Source organism: Mastomys coucha, unplaced genomic scaffold (genome assembly GCF_008632895.1).
Source record: "Mastomys coucha isolate ucsf_1 unplaced genomic scaffold, UCSF_Mcou_1 pScaffold21, whole genome shotgun sequence".
Lineage (NCBI taxonomy): Eukaryota > Metazoa > Chordata > Mammalia > Rodentia > Muridae > Mastomys > Mastomys coucha.
The window spans coordinates 133,079,454-133,096,376 of record NW_022196904.1 but is presented as its reverse complement, the minus strand read 5'-3'; the positions used below and the strand labels follow the sequence as shown (position 1 = coordinate 133,096,376).

Below are 16,923 nucleotides of genomic sequence, written 5' to 3'. Positions count from 1 at the left end.
ATAGTCACCCCTGGAACTGGAGTTATGAGCTGGCACATGGGTGCTAGGAATCAAACCTGGATCTTCATCAGGATAAGTCAGTGCTCTTAACCCCTGAGCCATCTCTTTTGCCACCATCTTTCTCTTGATTAATCAGTAAAATGAGCAGAGTGTTATTTTGAGAATGGTAAATACAATGTTTCCAAACAACCTTTGATCCTGATGATTTAGCATTCATTGAGGATACTTGGGACATCAAATACTTCTTGTTAGGAAGAGCTGGCTTGATTTCAACATTCTTTCAAACTTGTTAAACTATTACTTATTAGCTGATAGTCTTCTATCAAAAATTCAGTTCTTTAACTTTTGACAAATTTTAAAACTTTCTGCTGGGCAGTGGTGGCACACGCCTTCAACCCCAGCATTCAGAAGGCAAAGACGGGCAGACCTCTGTGAGTTTGAGGCCAGCCTGGTCTACAGAACAAGTTACAGAACAGACAAAGCTACACAGAGAAACTCTGTCTCGAAAAAACCTGGAAAAACCCATTTATTACTATAGTGTTGTGGTTCTCAACCTTCCTCATGCTGTGAGGCTTCATGTTGCGGTGACCCCCAACCATAAAATTATCTTGTTGCTACTTCATAACTGTAATTTTGCTATTGCTATGAATCACAATGTAAATATCTGATATACAAGAGATGTAGGGGCTGCAGAGATGGCTCAGCAGGTAAGAGCACTGACTGCTCTTCCAAAGGTCCTGAGTTCAAATCCCAGCAACCACATGGAGGCTCACAACCATCTATACTGAGATCTGACGCCCTCTTCTGGTGTGTCTGAAGACAGCTACAGTGTACTTGCATATAATAATAAATAAACCTTAAAAAAAAAAAAGAGATGTAAAATGCAACCTCAAAGGAGTTTCAGCCCACAGGTTAAGAAACAATTGTGTGTTCACTATGGGGTGGGTGGGTGGTCAGATGCACGTGCTGTAACCTGTGTGTGGATGTCAAACCAACTTTGTGTAGTTGGTTTTCTTTCTACCTTTATGTAAATTCCAGGGACTGAACCCAGGTAGCCGGGTTTACACTGCAAGTACTTTACCTACTTCACCATCTTGCCAATCCAAACCAACTTACTTTTATCAGGATGGACAAGCGGGTTTTTTTTTTTTTTTCCTTACTGACCCTGTGTTCTAGGGTCCCATATGTGAGCAGTGAAGTCCTTTCAAATTAGATCACGTGTGGGCAGAGAGTTGGGGATGTTTGTGGATGTGTGTGTGGGAGGAGTGGATGTGTGTGGGTATATGTGACTTTGTGCCTGTATGTCCTTATATGTGGCAACCTGAGGCCTATATCAGGTGTCTTCCTCTCTATCTTGTCCTTTGAGATAGAGTCTCTCATTGAACCTGAAGCTCATCAATTGGCTAGACTAACTGCCTATATGCCTGTTTTCTTCTTCTTTTTTTTTGAGTACTATGTCTTAACCTTCCTTGAGAACAGTTCCAAACTAGGTCTTCATTGCCTGCCACAGAAGATACCCATCACTGAAAGGAGTTTTGCAAGATAGCTGGGGGTGGAGATGAGTAACCGAATCTCCAATCAACCCTTGGAGGGGTAGGATTTAGAGATATTTATGGAGTAGGGCACAGGGCAATGAGTGGCATAGGGGAAGGGCAGAGGTGAAGTGGCTTGTGGTCTGTGCATTAATAAAGCATGGTCTTATAAAGGAAAATGTTCAGAAAGGCTGTTAGCTTGAACTGAGGTTGGCATTTTCAGGCTCCTGATAGCCCAGGTAAGCCAATCAAGAGGTGGTGTGTGTGTGTGTGGTGGTGGGGGGGGGTACCTGTGCATGTAGGCTGGAATGCAACCTTGGGTGTCATTCCCAAGCACCTGTGGAGTTTTGCTTTGTTTTGTGATGAGCTCTTGCAGCATAGACCTTGTGCCAAGTAGGCTAGGCTCACAGGCTAGAAGAACCCAGGGATCTGTGGTCTCTGCCTCCCCCTGCTGAGATTATGAATAGTTGTCACCAGGCCAGCTTTTTAAAAGCTTGTTCTAGGCATCAAACTCATGTCTGCCTGCTTGCAAGACAAGCACTCGACCAACTGAGATGCCTTCCTAGTCCAGGAGCAAGATGGTTTTGATAAAAACAAACAAACAACAACAAACTACCTTGAAGTCTCTGAAAAGTAATGTAGCAGCCATTATCCTCAGACCTCCCATCAGAGGGGCCTGCTGTGGCGGAGCTAGTGGACGCAACTACGCTGCCTGACCTCCAGAATCAGCCACCTGTTAAAAGTCTTCTCCAAGCAAGTCTGGCAGAAGGATCATGGGGCCTGGGGACATGGGGGAAGGGTTAGAGAAGTGAAAAGAACAAAGGCTCCGTAAGTGTTGTAGTTTGGAACCCTTCCTCATCGGAAGTGTTGCAGCTCCGGGGAGGAGAGTCTCCCCAGTGGGGAGTTAGAGCTCTGAGCTCTTCTCCAATGGAGGTGTTCCAGTTCTGAGGGGGAAAGTTATCCTGGCAGTCGAGGGTCAAGGAATACCGCAAAGTCACACCGCACCACAATCTCACACGAGATTATCTGGGAAAGATACTAGAGATTCCATGTCTCTATTGGGGCAAAAGGCAGCAAGGAACTGAGCAGGAGACAGGCCTATATAGGGTTTCTTGGGAGAGGAATTTTCCAGGGAAGAGATTTCTCGGGTGGGGACTTCAAGCCAAACCCAGGGATTGGTGGGATTCTGTGCTTAGTGATAGGATTTCCTGTCAAAGATTGAGGGGTTTTTTTTTCTTTCTTTCTTTGTTTTTTTTTTTTTTTTTTTTTTGTTTGTTTGTTTGTTTTTGTTTTGGTTCTCAGGGATTGGTGGGGTTTGTTTGATATGTCTTCAAATCCTGAAGAGGGCTCAGATATTTTTACCCTACAGACTGACTTTGCCTGAGTCCAGGCCAGTAGCATTTGTTTGGTGGTTTTCAAAGTGAAAGGCTGCCCTCCCACAGAGACAGATATTTCTTAAGAATGTTCCCGAGGCCCCTGAGAGTTGTTTCTGAGCTACCAAAGGTTGATGTGGGCAAGTTCGCTGGGCAGTGGTGATGCACCCCTTTAATCCCAGCACTTGGGAGGCAGAGGCAGGCAGATTTCTGAGTTTGAGGCCAGCCTGGTCTACAGAGTGAGTTCCAGGACAGCCAGGGCTACAGAGACAACCTGTCTCCAAAAACCAAAAACCAACCAAACAAACAAACAAAAGTCCAGGTTCACTTCTAGGTTTTGAAAACCCTCCAGTCCCTAAGCTCAACAACCCACCAACCCCTGAGCTTAAAGTCTCACCAATCTTTGGGCTTTCCCCAAGCTTAAGACTTGAAATCCCACTAATCCCCCCACCTTGGAAATCTCCACCTTGAAAAACGCCTCCCCCAAGAAACTCTATATAAAGCCTGCCTCCCACTCAGGTTTCTGCTGCCTTTAGGCTGAGTGGAGGCAGCCACCCTCTTGTGTCTTTCCTAATCTCTTGTGTGAAATTTGCTATGCAGGTGAATTGTGGTATTCCTCGGCTTCCACTGCCAGGAAAGCTCCCGCAGAGCTGTGTCACTTACACTGGGGAGAGACCTTTCCCCTCAGAGCTGTGTCACTTATACACTGGCCCTTCTTTACAGGTGTCCAACAGAGGCTGTAGCCTTTCTATCAAGGCTCATTCTAAGAAATTCATTCTTGACACAGTCTGAAGGGTCTGGATTGGCTTTCCACAGAGGGAGGAAGTGAGGCCTGAATCCCTGGGTCTGAGGAAAAATGGCCGAGGGACCAGACCTAGAGAAATTGTATCTACCCTGATTGGGGTTACCCAACGCAGGAGGGACAGGCATGAGAAAGGATTCAGGTTGATGCACAGGGAATCCAGAGTGCTGGGAGCCAAAGAAGCAGGATACACCCACACAGTGTTCCCTCTGTGAGCTCTCTGTGAGTTTCTGTTGACACGATTGACACAAACTAACTGAACACACTTAGGAAGTGGAAACTTTGACTGAGGAATTGCTTCCATCAGACTGACCTATGCTTGTCTGTGGAGCATTTTCATAACTGATGATTGATGTGAAGGCCTTGGCTCACTGTGGGTAGTGCTACCCCTAGCTGGTGGTCCTCAGTGGTGTAAAAAAAAAAAAAAAAAAAAAGCAGGGTGAGCAAGCTTTGAAGCAAGACGGTGGACAGAGGTCCTCTTTGGTCTCTGCTTCAGTTTCTGCCTCAACTTCCCTTCATAACAGACTATGAGCTATAAGGTGAAGTGAGCCCTTTCCTCCCCAGCTGCTTTTGGCCACATGTTTATCACAGCGATAGAAAGCAAACCTGATACTTCCTTTGGTGGCAGAAAACAAGCCTTTCATGATACATCAAAAGTCGCTAAGATGGCAAAGAAGCCAGTGTGGACGTGGGTCTGCGCTCTGACCTAGGGCAACAGCAGGACTCTGAGACAACCTGGCTGCGCAGTCGCTCCTTAGGGCCCTACCTTTAAAGGGTGCTTTGCTTAGGATCTCAAGGAAGGGCGCGCATTGCGAAAGTGAGAAGGGGTGTGGCTGTGGAGGACGAAAGGACGGGATTTCCGGGTAGGACACGCACGGCGCCGGCGCAGTTCTGGAGGGGTTACAGAAACGACAGAGGGGCGGGGTTATGGCAAGCCGAGGGGAGGGGCCTCTAGGAAACTACGCTACGCAGGCGTGGACTGGACAGTCGTTCTAGTGTCTTCCGAGCAGTCTCCGTTCTTATACCGTCCCAGCCTGGAACCTGCAACCAGGATGGGCCGGAAAGTGACCGTGGCCACCTGTGCACTCAATCAGTGGGCCCTGGACTTTGAGGGCAATTTCCAGAGGATTTTAAAGAGTGAGTCTTGGGGTGGCGGGAGACAGGAAGAAGTCAAAGTCCACAATGAGTAGGACATGGCAGTCCAGGCCAGCTTTGCCCAGGAGAGACTCACAGCGCTGGGCGTGGGAACAGATAAAAGGATAATGCCTGGTGAGCTTTCAAGGCGACTTCCTAATTTGGGGGACATGTGAGGAAGCAAGGCAAGAGTGGATGGAAATAGGAGTGCCCTGCCAGCCGGGCAGACACTGCCCTCAGCCATCCTCTAGGATCTGGTGGGTCTCTAAGGTTCCCTGGGGCAGAGCTGCGCATTCTTGGAACTGCTTCAGTGAGATCTGGGCGTTTGCAAAGACTAGAGATCCGTGTTCTAGGGTTCCTGAGGACATTCCTCGTAGATGGGCATTGGGAGAAGGCATATTGAACCCAGAAGGCAGGTGAGGTCTCAGGTCAGGGAAGGGCGTTGGTGTTGAATATACCTATGTTGTTGACATTCAGGCCAGCTCATCTTTGACCACAGAAGATAGAACTGGGGATACTGCTTCTGCAGGAAGGCTAAACAGGAAAAACAAAAAACAAGCAAAACAACAACAAAAAACCCAAATGTATTATTTATTGCATGTATATATGCATGCCATGGTGTGCATGTGGAGGTCAGAGGACAACTTGCAGGAGTCAGTTGTCCTCTTCCTCCATGTGGATCTAAGTGAGCAGTTCTCAACCTGTGAGTCACAACCCCTTTGAGGGTCAAATGACTCTTTGACAAGAGTCAAATATCAGATATTTACATTATGGTTTATAACAGCAAAATTAGTTGGGAGGCAGAGGGTCATCACAACATGAAGAACTGTATTGAAGAAGGGTCACAGAGTTAGGATGGTTGAGAACCACTGGTCTAAGTGAACTCAGATTGTCAGGCTTACCAACAAGTGACTTTACCTATGGAGACATCTGGAGACCCAGGCATTTTTATTTTTTAAAGTATTTATTGACCTGTTTTCATTGTCAGAGTCTATGTCTTTGGGGGTGAAGATGGGCTGTCTTGCCTGCATGTTGGCAGCAGCTCTCAACCTGTTGTGGGTGCTGGATGCTGGCACCAACCTAGGGATGGAAGCCTTCACATCCTGTCTACAGCTTTTTCTTATAGCCAATTTGGGTGTCTGCTTAATGATTATCCATTAAGGTGTGACTTACCCCTCCTCAGTACTAAGGTCAGCCTACCCTCCCTGTTTCTGATTTCCTACACGTGGGTATGGGTGCCTGCTGTCCTCTGCTGTTAACAGAAAGGGCTGTGGTGGGTTGGAGCCTGGCTTTGGCTGTATCGACCACAGCAGCCTGCTTTTTCTACCTTTTAATGTATCCTAGCTGCTGAATTCCTTCTCCCTCCCTCTCTCTCCATATAGGTATTCAAATTGCCAAAAGCAAAGGTGCAAGATACAGGCTTGGACCAGAACTAGAAATATGGTATGGCTAAGCACACTGGCATCCCCCACCCCCACCCCTTAGTGGAACAAAAGATGGGAAGGAATGGGACGACAGAACTGAGAGCAAAAGGATGCATTTAGGATGGCAGCTGCTTGAGAGTGGGCCTGGTTCAGGGCGAATTGGGGAAGCTGGTAATTCCAGGCTTCCTCATGGTCAAATAGGGGAGTGAGGTTGAATGTAAAGCCAGGCTGCCTCACCTTCCCTGATGCTGAGGTTTCAATGTCCCTCTAACATTCCTCTGTCCCAGGATGATGGTGTTGAGAGGCAGACTTGGGGGAGGGTATTAAATCACCTGAGTGGAATCTTATAGAAAGACCCCAAGAAGCCTGCTTGGTTCCCAGACATTAGGCCACCTGCAGGGTGCTCTTTGCAACTGATCTGAGCCAAAATACTGAGGATTGATAAAGGTGCCATATTTGAAGGAGGGAGCAGCCTGTAGCAGACATTCGTTCTACAGACACCTTGATTTTATAGTTCTGGCCCCAGAGCTGTGTGCGGTGGGCTCCTGTGTTATTTAACATGGTGCGTCTGTTTTCTGAGGCATCTTCCCAGCTTTTCACTTTCTTTCTTTCTTTTTTTTTAAAAAAATTATTTATTTATTTCATTTATGTGGATACACTGTCCCTGTCTTCAGACACACCAGAAGACTGGGCATAGGATCCCATTGCATATGGTTGTGAGCCACCATGTGGTTGCTGGGAATTGAACTTAGGATCTCTGGAAGAGCAGTTGGTGCTCTTAACCACTGAGCCATCTCTCCAGCCCCTTCTTTCTTTTTTTAATTAAAGAAAATTGGATTTATGTATTTTATGTGTATGGATGTTTTGCTTACACCTCTCTTTTCATGACTGATGCCCACAAAGGCCCAGAAGAACATGTTGGATCTCCTGAAAACTGGTATTATGGATGGCTATGAGACAGATGGTTGTGAGCCACCATGTGAGTGCTGCAGTTGGACCCAGGTCCTCTGCAAGAGCAACTGAGCTATCTCTCCAATCCCTTTAAATTTTTTTTTTATATTGTATTGTGGCATGTTAATGTACATATTCATTCATTCTCTCTCTTTCTCTCTCTCTCTGTCTCTGTCTCTCTCTCTCTCTCTCTCTGTGTGTGTGTGTGTGTATGTGTATGTGTGTGTGTGTGTGTGTGTGTGTGTGTGTGTATGGGGGTGGGGTTCTGAGGGATCAAATTGGTGGCAAGTGCCTTGACCTACTGAGCCATCTTGCTAAGCCCATGTTTTTATTTTCCTCTTTGGCCATGAAGAGGTTTCCTTCTGTAATCTCAGCATCTGTAATGGTCTCTCCCTGATGGCCTTTTTGTGAGAGTAGAAACCGATGCCTTGATACCATCTGCTGTCTTTCTGGGCCCCCACCTTGTATGCCTCTTACCAACTGCAGTTCCTCTCTGGTTTGGGGATACCTACCAGCTATCTGCTAAGCTCTGCTAGCTTCCTGTCTGTCTTTGAGGCTCCTGGCTAGCTGTGGGTTCCAGAGTGCCCTCTCCTTTTTTTGTCCCCCTCCCTACTGTGCTCTAATGCAATGTTTCTCAACATGTGGGTCACGATCCCTTTGGGAGCTCTGTATCAGGTATTTACATTATGATTCATAGCAAAATAGCAAAATTGCACTTAAGAAGTAGCAACAGAATAGTTTTGTGGTTGGGGGTTGCCACATCATGAGGAAGGGTGGCAGCATTGAGAAGGTTGAGAGTCACCAATCCGTTGTGTGTCACCATCCGTTGTGTGAAGCAGGCACATGCTTCTCTCCCCAACTTTCATATTAGTCTCAAGACATCTTCTTTATCCTCCTGGATTCACCTGCTTCACCAGTCTGAAGTCTTTCTATAGAATCCCGACTTTAACAAAGGGTCTGTCTCCCATACCATCCAAGAGTGTCTGTATCCCTCATTGGAATTATTCTTAATAGCTCCCTCAACTGGGAGGCTTTGGGAAAACCTGACCCAACTTTTCATGGTATCCCTGGGCCCCTACTCACCCCTCACTGGCCTGCTCCCTCTATCTTCAGAGGCTATGGATGTTGGGATCAACCCAACTTTTCATGGTAGCCCCGAGCCCCTATTCAACCCTCACTGGCCTGTTCCCTCTCTCTTCAGCGGCTATGGATGTTGGGATCATTATCATGAGTCAGACACTCTCCTGCATTCGCTCCAAGTTCTGGCTGCTCTTCTGGACTCTCCGGTTACTCAGGACATCATCTGTGATGTGGGGATGTAAGTGCCAGCGTGAGGGTGTGGAAGGGGACGCTCAGAGGTAAGGCAAGTGCAAGGGAACGCCGAAGCCCTTATGTTGAACTAGGGTTTTGTTCGGCCTGTGGCCACTTAACCCCCCTGAGGTAGTAGCTCTTAGAAGCAGTTCTTTAGTTCTTCCAGGAGTTTCAGGGTATCCGTGAGCACGCTGTACACAAAAGCAAGCTATATGTGCACCCTGCCACACGGCTTTCTTCATGGTGAGTCTTAGGACAGCTGCATGCATCTGCTGCCTCCACACCTGACTAGAGGCTTCCTTGCCCAAATACATCCTCTTCAAACAAGATCAGAGGTAGGATATATGCAGGGGTACCCCACCCTTCATCTGCCAGATGCCCCCCACCCACCCCCAGCCCTAGCCAGGGTTGGTTATTGTTTGGCTTGGTTCAGGATTTTTGTTTTTAATTTTTTGTTAAATTTCCTTATTTTGTGTGTTGTTGTGCATACTTGCATGCCACATCACGCATGTGGAAATCAGAAAATAATCCGTTGGAGTCAGTTCTCTCGTTCCACCATGTGAGTCATTGGGATGGAACTCAGGTGGGCTGGCTTGGCAGCCCTTCTGAGCCATTTCACCACCAACCTGGTTTAGTGTCTCTGAGACAGTCTTATATAACCCAGGTTAGCCTTGATCGCTTATGTAGCTAAGTATGACATCAAGTATCTCATCCTCCTGCCTCCACTTCCAGAGTGATGGGATGAAGCCCCTGCTTTCTGTAAGTCATCTGTGCATACAGTACTCTGCACACTATTGCCCAATCCGAAACACACCAGTCCCATCCCAGTGTGCATCACTTGGCTTGAGAGAGGACTAGAAGCCTCGTGACATAAGTTGCTCACAGTGGCCGTACATGAACCATGACTAGGCCTAGGGACTGTTGACAGATGAAGGGCAGGGAACCTCTGACTAGGTAAGGAGATAGCAGAAGCAAGCAGTGATGGAAGCAGTCTCCCTAAGCTCTGGGACATCCAAGGAGACTTGTTTCAAAACACTTTGAGTTTAATTTGAAAGCGAAAAAAGAGCATTAATAGTTTCTCCAAAGATCTGAGGAACAATACAAACAGAACCAGACAGCAGGAAACCCTATGGCAAACAACATGGAATGTGAAGACCAGTGCCCAAGGTTCTCCATCACACACACACACATACGCACACACACACACATGAACTCTGAGCTTTAATGAAAGGCTTGCTGTGCAAGTCTGAGGATCCCAGTTAGATCTCCAGGACCCATGTAAAAAGCCCTTTTTGATTGAGGTGCTTTTGAAACCCCAGTGCTGAGAGGTAGGGTAGAGGGATCACTGAGTCTGGGTCTGTGAGCCCCAGGCGCAGTGAGAGATCCTGACTCAAAAAATAAAGTGGGGTGGCTTGAGAGATGGTTTAGTGGTTAGAGCACATTCTGTTAACTCTCCGCATTCAGTTCCTAGTACTCACATCACAATTCCCTGATAACTTCAGCTCCAGGACATCTGATACCTCTTGCCTTATGCACATGCACAAGGGTGTGTGCACATACATATACACAGATGTGTGCACATAAATATGCATACAAATATGCATGCATAACAACATATTTGTGCACATACATGCATGCACACATGACCATATACACACAAAATTAAAAGTAAAGGTTAAGGTTGACAAACTTAAGATGGAGCTGAGCAGGAGGACCTCTGATGTTGACCTCTGCCATCCACATGTGTATGCATGGGTACACCTGTGTACACACAACAAACACTTGACTCTATAGTTAGTGCCACTGCCTCTGCTTGCTGCGCTCCTGTGGCAAGACAGACATGCATCCTTCTTCCTTTCTGCAGGCCTATAATGCACCGGAATGTTCGCTACAATTGCAGAGTCATCTTTCTCAACAGGTAGGTGAAGGCAGCTGGCATACCTGTGGCTCGCTCTTGTTGGGGATACCTCATGGGGTACCCCTTAGTGAGCACAGCACACTGGCCCAGCAGTTCCTATGAATGCCCTTCTTTGAGGCCCAACCACCCTCACTCAGGCTAGAGAAGGAGACTCAAGGTTGGGTTTGTTTGGATTTTTTATCCTTGCCACCTGAACAATAGACAAGGTGAGGGAAGTTTCCTTGCCACGCCCCCCAAACCACCTTCCACACACCAGCCTACAGCAAAGTGTACATGTTGGGTGGATGGAGCCGTGGAATATTTTCTCCCCCCTCCCCCCAAACAGAAAACTTAAGCCTAGAGAAAGAAAGAAAGAAAGGGAGAAAGAAAGAAAGAAAGAGAGAAAGAAAGAAAGAAAGAGAGAAGGAAGAAAGAAAGAAAGAAAGAAAGAAAGGAGGAAAGAAAGGGCGGGTGGGCCCAGGTCTTGAACCAGCTCAGTAGCCTTAGCTTATCCTATGGGCAGGTTTTGTGGCAGTGGCCTACTTGTCCCAGGAGTTGGTGTGAATAGTTTTTTCCACCTGCCATAGGAAGATCCTGCTCATCAGACCCAAGATGGCCTTGGCCAACGAAGGCAACTACCGGGAACTGCGCTGGTTCACCCCCTGGGCCAGGAGCCGGTGAGTAGCAGGTTCTTCAGCAGCAGTGTGGTCCCAACCACACACTAAGTGTTCACTAAATGTCCCCAGCACATGCAGCCTCAGCTGGGAGGTGAGCCACAGAACACTGAGTGGAGTGGCCAGGCTGGGAGGACTCTTCCTGCCATTCAGACATGGTCAATTCTATATAGTCTGTTCAAGTCTGAACCAGAAGAAACCGTAAAACCTCAGCCACCAGTCAGTGGTCACTGGTCACTCTTAAGTGGACAGATACTGTGTCTCAAATTGTTCTTTATAGCAAAACTCTCAGCGTAGTCCATTTAACCTTTGGGAACAGGTCATTCTTCATTTGGGGTTGGGGGAACTGTCCTGTGCAGTATATGGTAGTCAGAAGTACCTCAACCTCTGAGTAGAGTTTATTAGCCAAAATTACCCTGAGCTTGGTAGGCATGGTTGTGTACACCCTTCATCCTGGTGCTTGGTGTCAACCTTGACTATATAGCGAGCTCCAGGTCAGCCTGGGGAACATAAGACTCCACACTTTACCAAGTGTTTCCTAGGGGGCAAGATGCCCCCGTTTGGGAAGCCTTGCTCTGTGTTTTAAGTTACTCTGAAGAGACACCATCACCATGGTAATATGTTTAAAAGAAAGCATTTCCTTGGAGCTTGCTTACAGTTTCCGAAAGTTAGTCCAGCCTCGTCATAGCTGGGTATCATGGCCGCACACAGGTAGAAAGTTAGTCCAGCCTTGTCATATCTGGGCATCATGGCCACACACAGGTAGACATGATGCTGAAGAACTAGTTGGTAGTTCTACATTCGGATCCACGGGCAGCAGGAAGAGAGAACCCCTTGGGTCTAACTTGGGCTTTTGTAATTTCAAAGCCCATTCCCTCTACCCTCTCACTGCCCCCCACCCCACTTCTTCCAACAAGGCCACACCTCCTAATAGCCACTCCCTAGGTCAAGCATATTCAAACCACCACATTCCACTCCCTGGCCCCTGTAGGTTTGTTCGAACACATGAGTCTGTGGGGGCCATACTAAGCCATGGCATAATGCAATTAATCCAACTTCAAAAGTCCCATAGTCTATAACAGTTTCAACAATGTTAGAAGTCCAAAGTTCAAAATTTCTCTTGAGATTCATCCAATCACTTAAGCGTAATCCCTTATAAAATAAAAATCAGAAAAGCTGATCACATACCTCCAACATCACAGGATTTACATTACCATTCCAAAATGTCATAGTTAGGAAATACTGGACCAAAGCAAGACTAAAATCTAGCTGGGCAAACTCCAAACTCTGCATTTTCATGTCTGATGTCAAAGAGCTCGTCAGATCTCAGACTCCTTTATTTTTGTTAACTGCAACAAACCTCTTTCTCCTGGGCTGGTTCCACTCCCTGTTCGAAGCTTTCCTCAGCAGATATCCCACAGCTCTGACATCTCTAACGTCTTTGGGTCTCCAAGGCAACTTCAACTTTACACCTTTTTTTCCAATGTCTGGGATCCACACATGATCTTCTGGGCTTCTCCAAAGGGCTTGGGTCACTTCTTCAGCTCTGCCCTCTGTAGCACTCCGGGATCTGGTTGACTCCACTCCACTGCTGCTGCTGTTCTTGATGATCATCCCATTCTGTTCTTGATTGGCATCTCCAAAACACTGCTGACTTCTGCTGCAACCAGGCTTCACCAATAGCCTCCCATAGGCTCTCTTCATGGTGCCAAGCCTCAGCTTCTTTGCATGACCCCTTTACTCCTGGGCCATCAATTGCAACTGAGGCTGCACTTTCACCAATGGCCTTCCATGGCCTCTTACAGTGCCAAGCCTCAGCTGCTCTTCATGACCCCTTCATGCCTTCAAAACCAGTACCACCTGGGTAATTCTTTTTTTTTGTTTGTTTGTTTGTTTTTCTGGTTTTTGTTTTTCGAGAGGGTTTCTCTGTATAGCCTTGGCTGTCCTGGAACTTACTCTGTAGACCAGGCTGGCCTCGAACTCAGAAATTCGCCTGCCTCTGCCTCCCAAGTGCTGGGATTAAAGGCGTGTGCCACCACTGCCCGGCTGGGTAATTCTTATACATTACCACGTCCAGCTGTAGCACGAGGTACAACCTTGGCTATTTCTGGAACATAGCTTTTTTGCTCTCAGAAAACACTTCGCAGAAGATTTCACCTCAGTGATGCTGGTCTCTTCTTGATCATCACTAATTTCTTAGCTCCAGCTAGCCAGCATCAGTTGTCCCAGTAGTCTCTTCTATTCTTGACTCTAAAGCCAGGGCCACAGTTCTGCTGCTTACTGGAGCTGGAACATGGCTCTTTTGTTCTATTACCAGCTTTTTGTTTTACAATTCCTTCACTGCCAAAGCTTGGTTGTCCTGGAACTTGCTTTGTAAACTGACCTTGAACTGCATGCTTTGTTTCCTGAATGCTGAAATTAAAGGTATGTTACCACCTTGCCTGGGCCTAAGCTTTTCATGGCCACTGTTCCTCAAGATCTGAATCAAAAGCCTGTGTCTACCAGCCTCAAGAACTGGATCACAAGTGTGCTCTCCATTTCTGGATTGTAGTTCATTTAAGATTAAAAGTCCAAATGAAAATAATGACTAAGTCCCCTGTTCGACTGCAAAAGCATAAACAATAAACTTAACTGGGTGGGAGCTTGCTTCAAGGTCACCACTCCCTTAACCTACCGTCTGTCTTCTTGAACATAGAAGTCAGATCCATTCTACTTCCTAGTGCTTCCTTTTGTTTTTGGAACCATACATTTTAGTTATTTTTTTCTTTCTAAGCTTGCTATGCTTCATCAAAATGTTCTTCATGAAAGTAAACCACAGGACAGAGTCTAAACTGGGTTTTTTGAGACTCCCTTTGTCAAATGCAACTAATTTGACTCTTTTCACCTTAGCCTCAGGTAAGACTCTTTGGATAGGGCAAAAAGCAGCCATATTCTTTACCAAAATATCACAAGAAAAGTCTCTAGGCCACATACTAAAATTCTTCTGAAACTAAAATTACTAAAAATCTTCTGATGCTTCTAGAGCCAGAAGACCTCCACAATTCAAACCGTCCTCAGCAACAATGTCTTCCATATTCCTACTAGGATAACCCACTAAGCCCCACTTAATGCATTCCGCTGCTTTCCAAAGCCCCAGGATCCACATTCCTCCAAACATAAGCATGGTCAGGCCTATCACAGCAATTCCCCAGTCCCTGGTACTAACTTCTGTCCCAGGGCTTTCATTGCTGTGAAGAGACACCATGACCAAGGCAAGAACAACATTCATTTTGGGCTGGCTTATAGGTTCAGAGTTTCAGTCCATTATCATCATGGCAGGAAGCATGGCAGTATCTAGGCAGACATGGTGCTGAAGAAGGAGCTGAGAGTTTCTGCATCTTGATCAGAAGGCAGCCAGAGACAGGTTCCTCAGGCAACCAGGAGGAAGCTCTCTTTGCCCACTCCCACAGTGACACGCTTCCTCCAACCAGGCTACACCTCCTAATAGTGCCACTTCCTGGACCAAGCAAATTCAGTCCGCCACAGAAAGCAAACAGAAAAGTCTGTGTTCAGTGTCTAAGCAGTGCACTTGGAGTGGCTTGTCGGAAGTTAGAAGTGTCAGCTTTTTATTTTATGTGTTTTTATTATTAAGTCCACTGGCAAAGATCTTTGAGACTCCATGGACCAAAGATGTGTGTGGCAAACACTCTGCCTGTCAAAGGTGGTGGACTGTGACTTTCTTGTCTCATTGGTATGGTAGGTGTGGATGTCTGTGGATGAACGAAAGACTTTTCCAGGGTTGAGAATCTCACTTGATGTCCCTTGGAACGGTGACCTAAGTCCAGTCCCTCCAACCCCCAGTCTCTCAGAAAACACTGAGAGGCAGAGACACTCCTGTTTGGATGAGTCAGTCATAGGCCTCTGTGTGGATGGGTGGCTGTGCCTCTGAGGGCCTGTGCCTGTGCTGTATGTACTTCCTGTTTCCCAGGACCTCATCTCTATGGGATGGTAAACTATGCCAGAAAGATTGGTAAGGTAGAGCAGGTCTAAGTCCCAGGGAAACTCAGGGTGCACACCTGAGATGGCAGGCAGCTCCCTGCGCCCTGCCAGATTCCTGGCCTGGAACACATGCCACACTTCCCACATAAGGAACTGTCACCTGAACAGAGTTCTCCTTGCTAATAAGGTACCTAGAGCCCCTGAGGATTTAACCAATAAGCTTCCCTTCCTAGACCTACCTCCCTGCAAAAGGTATATAACCTCGGGTCCATCCTGAGAAGTGGGTACTCATCCATTTTCCATGATGAACAACTAATGAACAGTTTGGAGCCAAGGACTGTCTCTTTGATCTACCACTGCTGTGGGGAGTGTGGAGAAGACCTTCGCCTACAGAGCTGCTCCTGTGAAAGGCCTCTCTGCACTCCCAGCATAACCGCCACCAAGCTAAGGACAATCAGTACCTGAGCTAAGGCAGACCCCCATCCCATCCTCAGCTTGCGGGCCTTTTCTGTTCTCAGCTCTTTGGCAACTCCCAGCAGTGCCTGGATGTCCAAGGGTCTGAGAACCCCCACGGGCCTTCCTTGTCACTGGCCTAGGGACCTCTGACATTTCATTCCCAACTCCTCTGTGTGGCACCCCACGGACGACTGGGTGCCCGGGCAGCTTCGGCTTTCCCACATCTCAGACTGCGTTTTCCCAACCCCTGAGTTCCTTGTCGGCTGTTGCGTGGGATAAGCGCAGTCAAGCACTTCCGTGTTTCACCTCCCCAGTGGCAGTGCCCAGCGGTGGGGTGGAACTCGGACCCACACATCTCAGCTTTGCCATGCTTTGATTCTTTCCTTTCAGACAAACTGAGGAATATGTCCTCCCTCGGATGTTACAGGACCTGACAAAGCAGGTGCATCCTCCCCAGGGCTTCCTGCCAGTGCAGGCTGGGGGTGGGACACAGGAGGCGCTCTTTGGTAGAGTCAGAGCATAGCTGGGTAGGTGGGAAGCACAGAGTGGAACTTCCATGGCGAGTGTCGGAGGGCTGATTACAAGCCAGCCTGCAGGAGTCAGCCCTGAGACGGGTAGACTCTGATTCAGGGACAGTTCTAGGAAACCACAGACAATTGGCTGGTGGTGGGCATATCTTTGAGTTTTGTCCTTCTTCATACATTGTGGGATTCTGGCTCTTCTTGCAGCCTTGGTGAATGGTGACATTGTTGGTGGCAGGAGATGGAGTGGAAGAAAGGGCCCGTTGCAGCCGTCGTAAAGCTGTGTGGCCTGTAGTCATAAGTGGGGAAATGGGAGAAATAGTGTATGCTGGGGGTGGGGCATACCCACCATGAGGAAGGAAAACCTTAGGCCTGGAACAGTATGTTAGCCTTCAGGAAATCAGACCAGTATGTAGCACAGTAGGTGGTCCTAGGATCTAATGTGGTCTTTTTTTTTTCCACTGCAGAAAATTGTGCCCTTTGGAGATGTGGTACTGGCCACCCAGGACACCTGTGTCGGGAGTGAGATCTGTGAGGAGCTCTGGACACCACGAAGGTCAGCTGGCTCTCTGTGCCATCCGTTCCCCATCCTGAGCCAGCCAGTGGGAGGACTAACACTTTGCAGCCTCCTGAGGTCATGTCCTTGACCATGGAGGGCCCTCCAGATAGATAGCTAAGGGGCTACAGGAGCCGTCGGTCACTCCACCTGACTCTCTCCACAGCCCCCACGTCGACATGGGCCTGGATGGTGTGGAGATCATCACCAATGCCTCGGGCAGCCACCACGTGCTACGCAAAGCCCATACCAGAGTGGATCTGGTAACCATGGCCACCTCCAAGGTGGGGATTGGGCAGGGTGGGTAGAGCATG

General features: G+C 47.7%; 1 protein-coding gene across 4 annotated transcripts in view; it reads left to right on the top strand.

Moving 5' to 3' along the window:
- The first annotated feature begins 4,656 nt into the window (after positions 1-4,656).
- Nadsyn1 (NAD synthetase 1) overlaps positions 4,657-16,923 on the top strand; it is a 30,408-nt gene continuing 18,141 nt past the window's right edge. The window contains exons 1-8 of one of the 4 annotated variants that reach the window (XM_031388995.1): positions 4,657-4,844; positions 6,224-6,284; positions 8,418-8,534; positions 10,392-10,445; positions 11,012-11,101; positions 15,923-15,974; positions 16,521-16,609; positions 16,776-16,893. In XM_031388995.1, the coding sequence (XP_031244855.1) occupies positions 4,760-4,844; positions 6,224-6,284; positions 8,418-8,534; positions 10,392-10,445; positions 11,012-11,101; positions 15,923-15,974; positions 16,521-16,609; positions 16,776-16,893 (666 nt within the window). In that variant the 5' untranslated portion in view covers positions 4,657-4,759. Of the gene's footprint in view, positions 4,845-4,885; positions 4,977-6,223; positions 6,285-8,417; positions 8,535-10,391; positions 10,446-11,011; positions 11,102-15,922; positions 15,975-16,520; positions 16,610-16,775; positions 16,894-16,923 lie in introns of those variants that run through there. The other 3 variants (XM_031388997.1, XM_031388996.1, XM_031388999.1) reach the window with 3 other exon arrangements.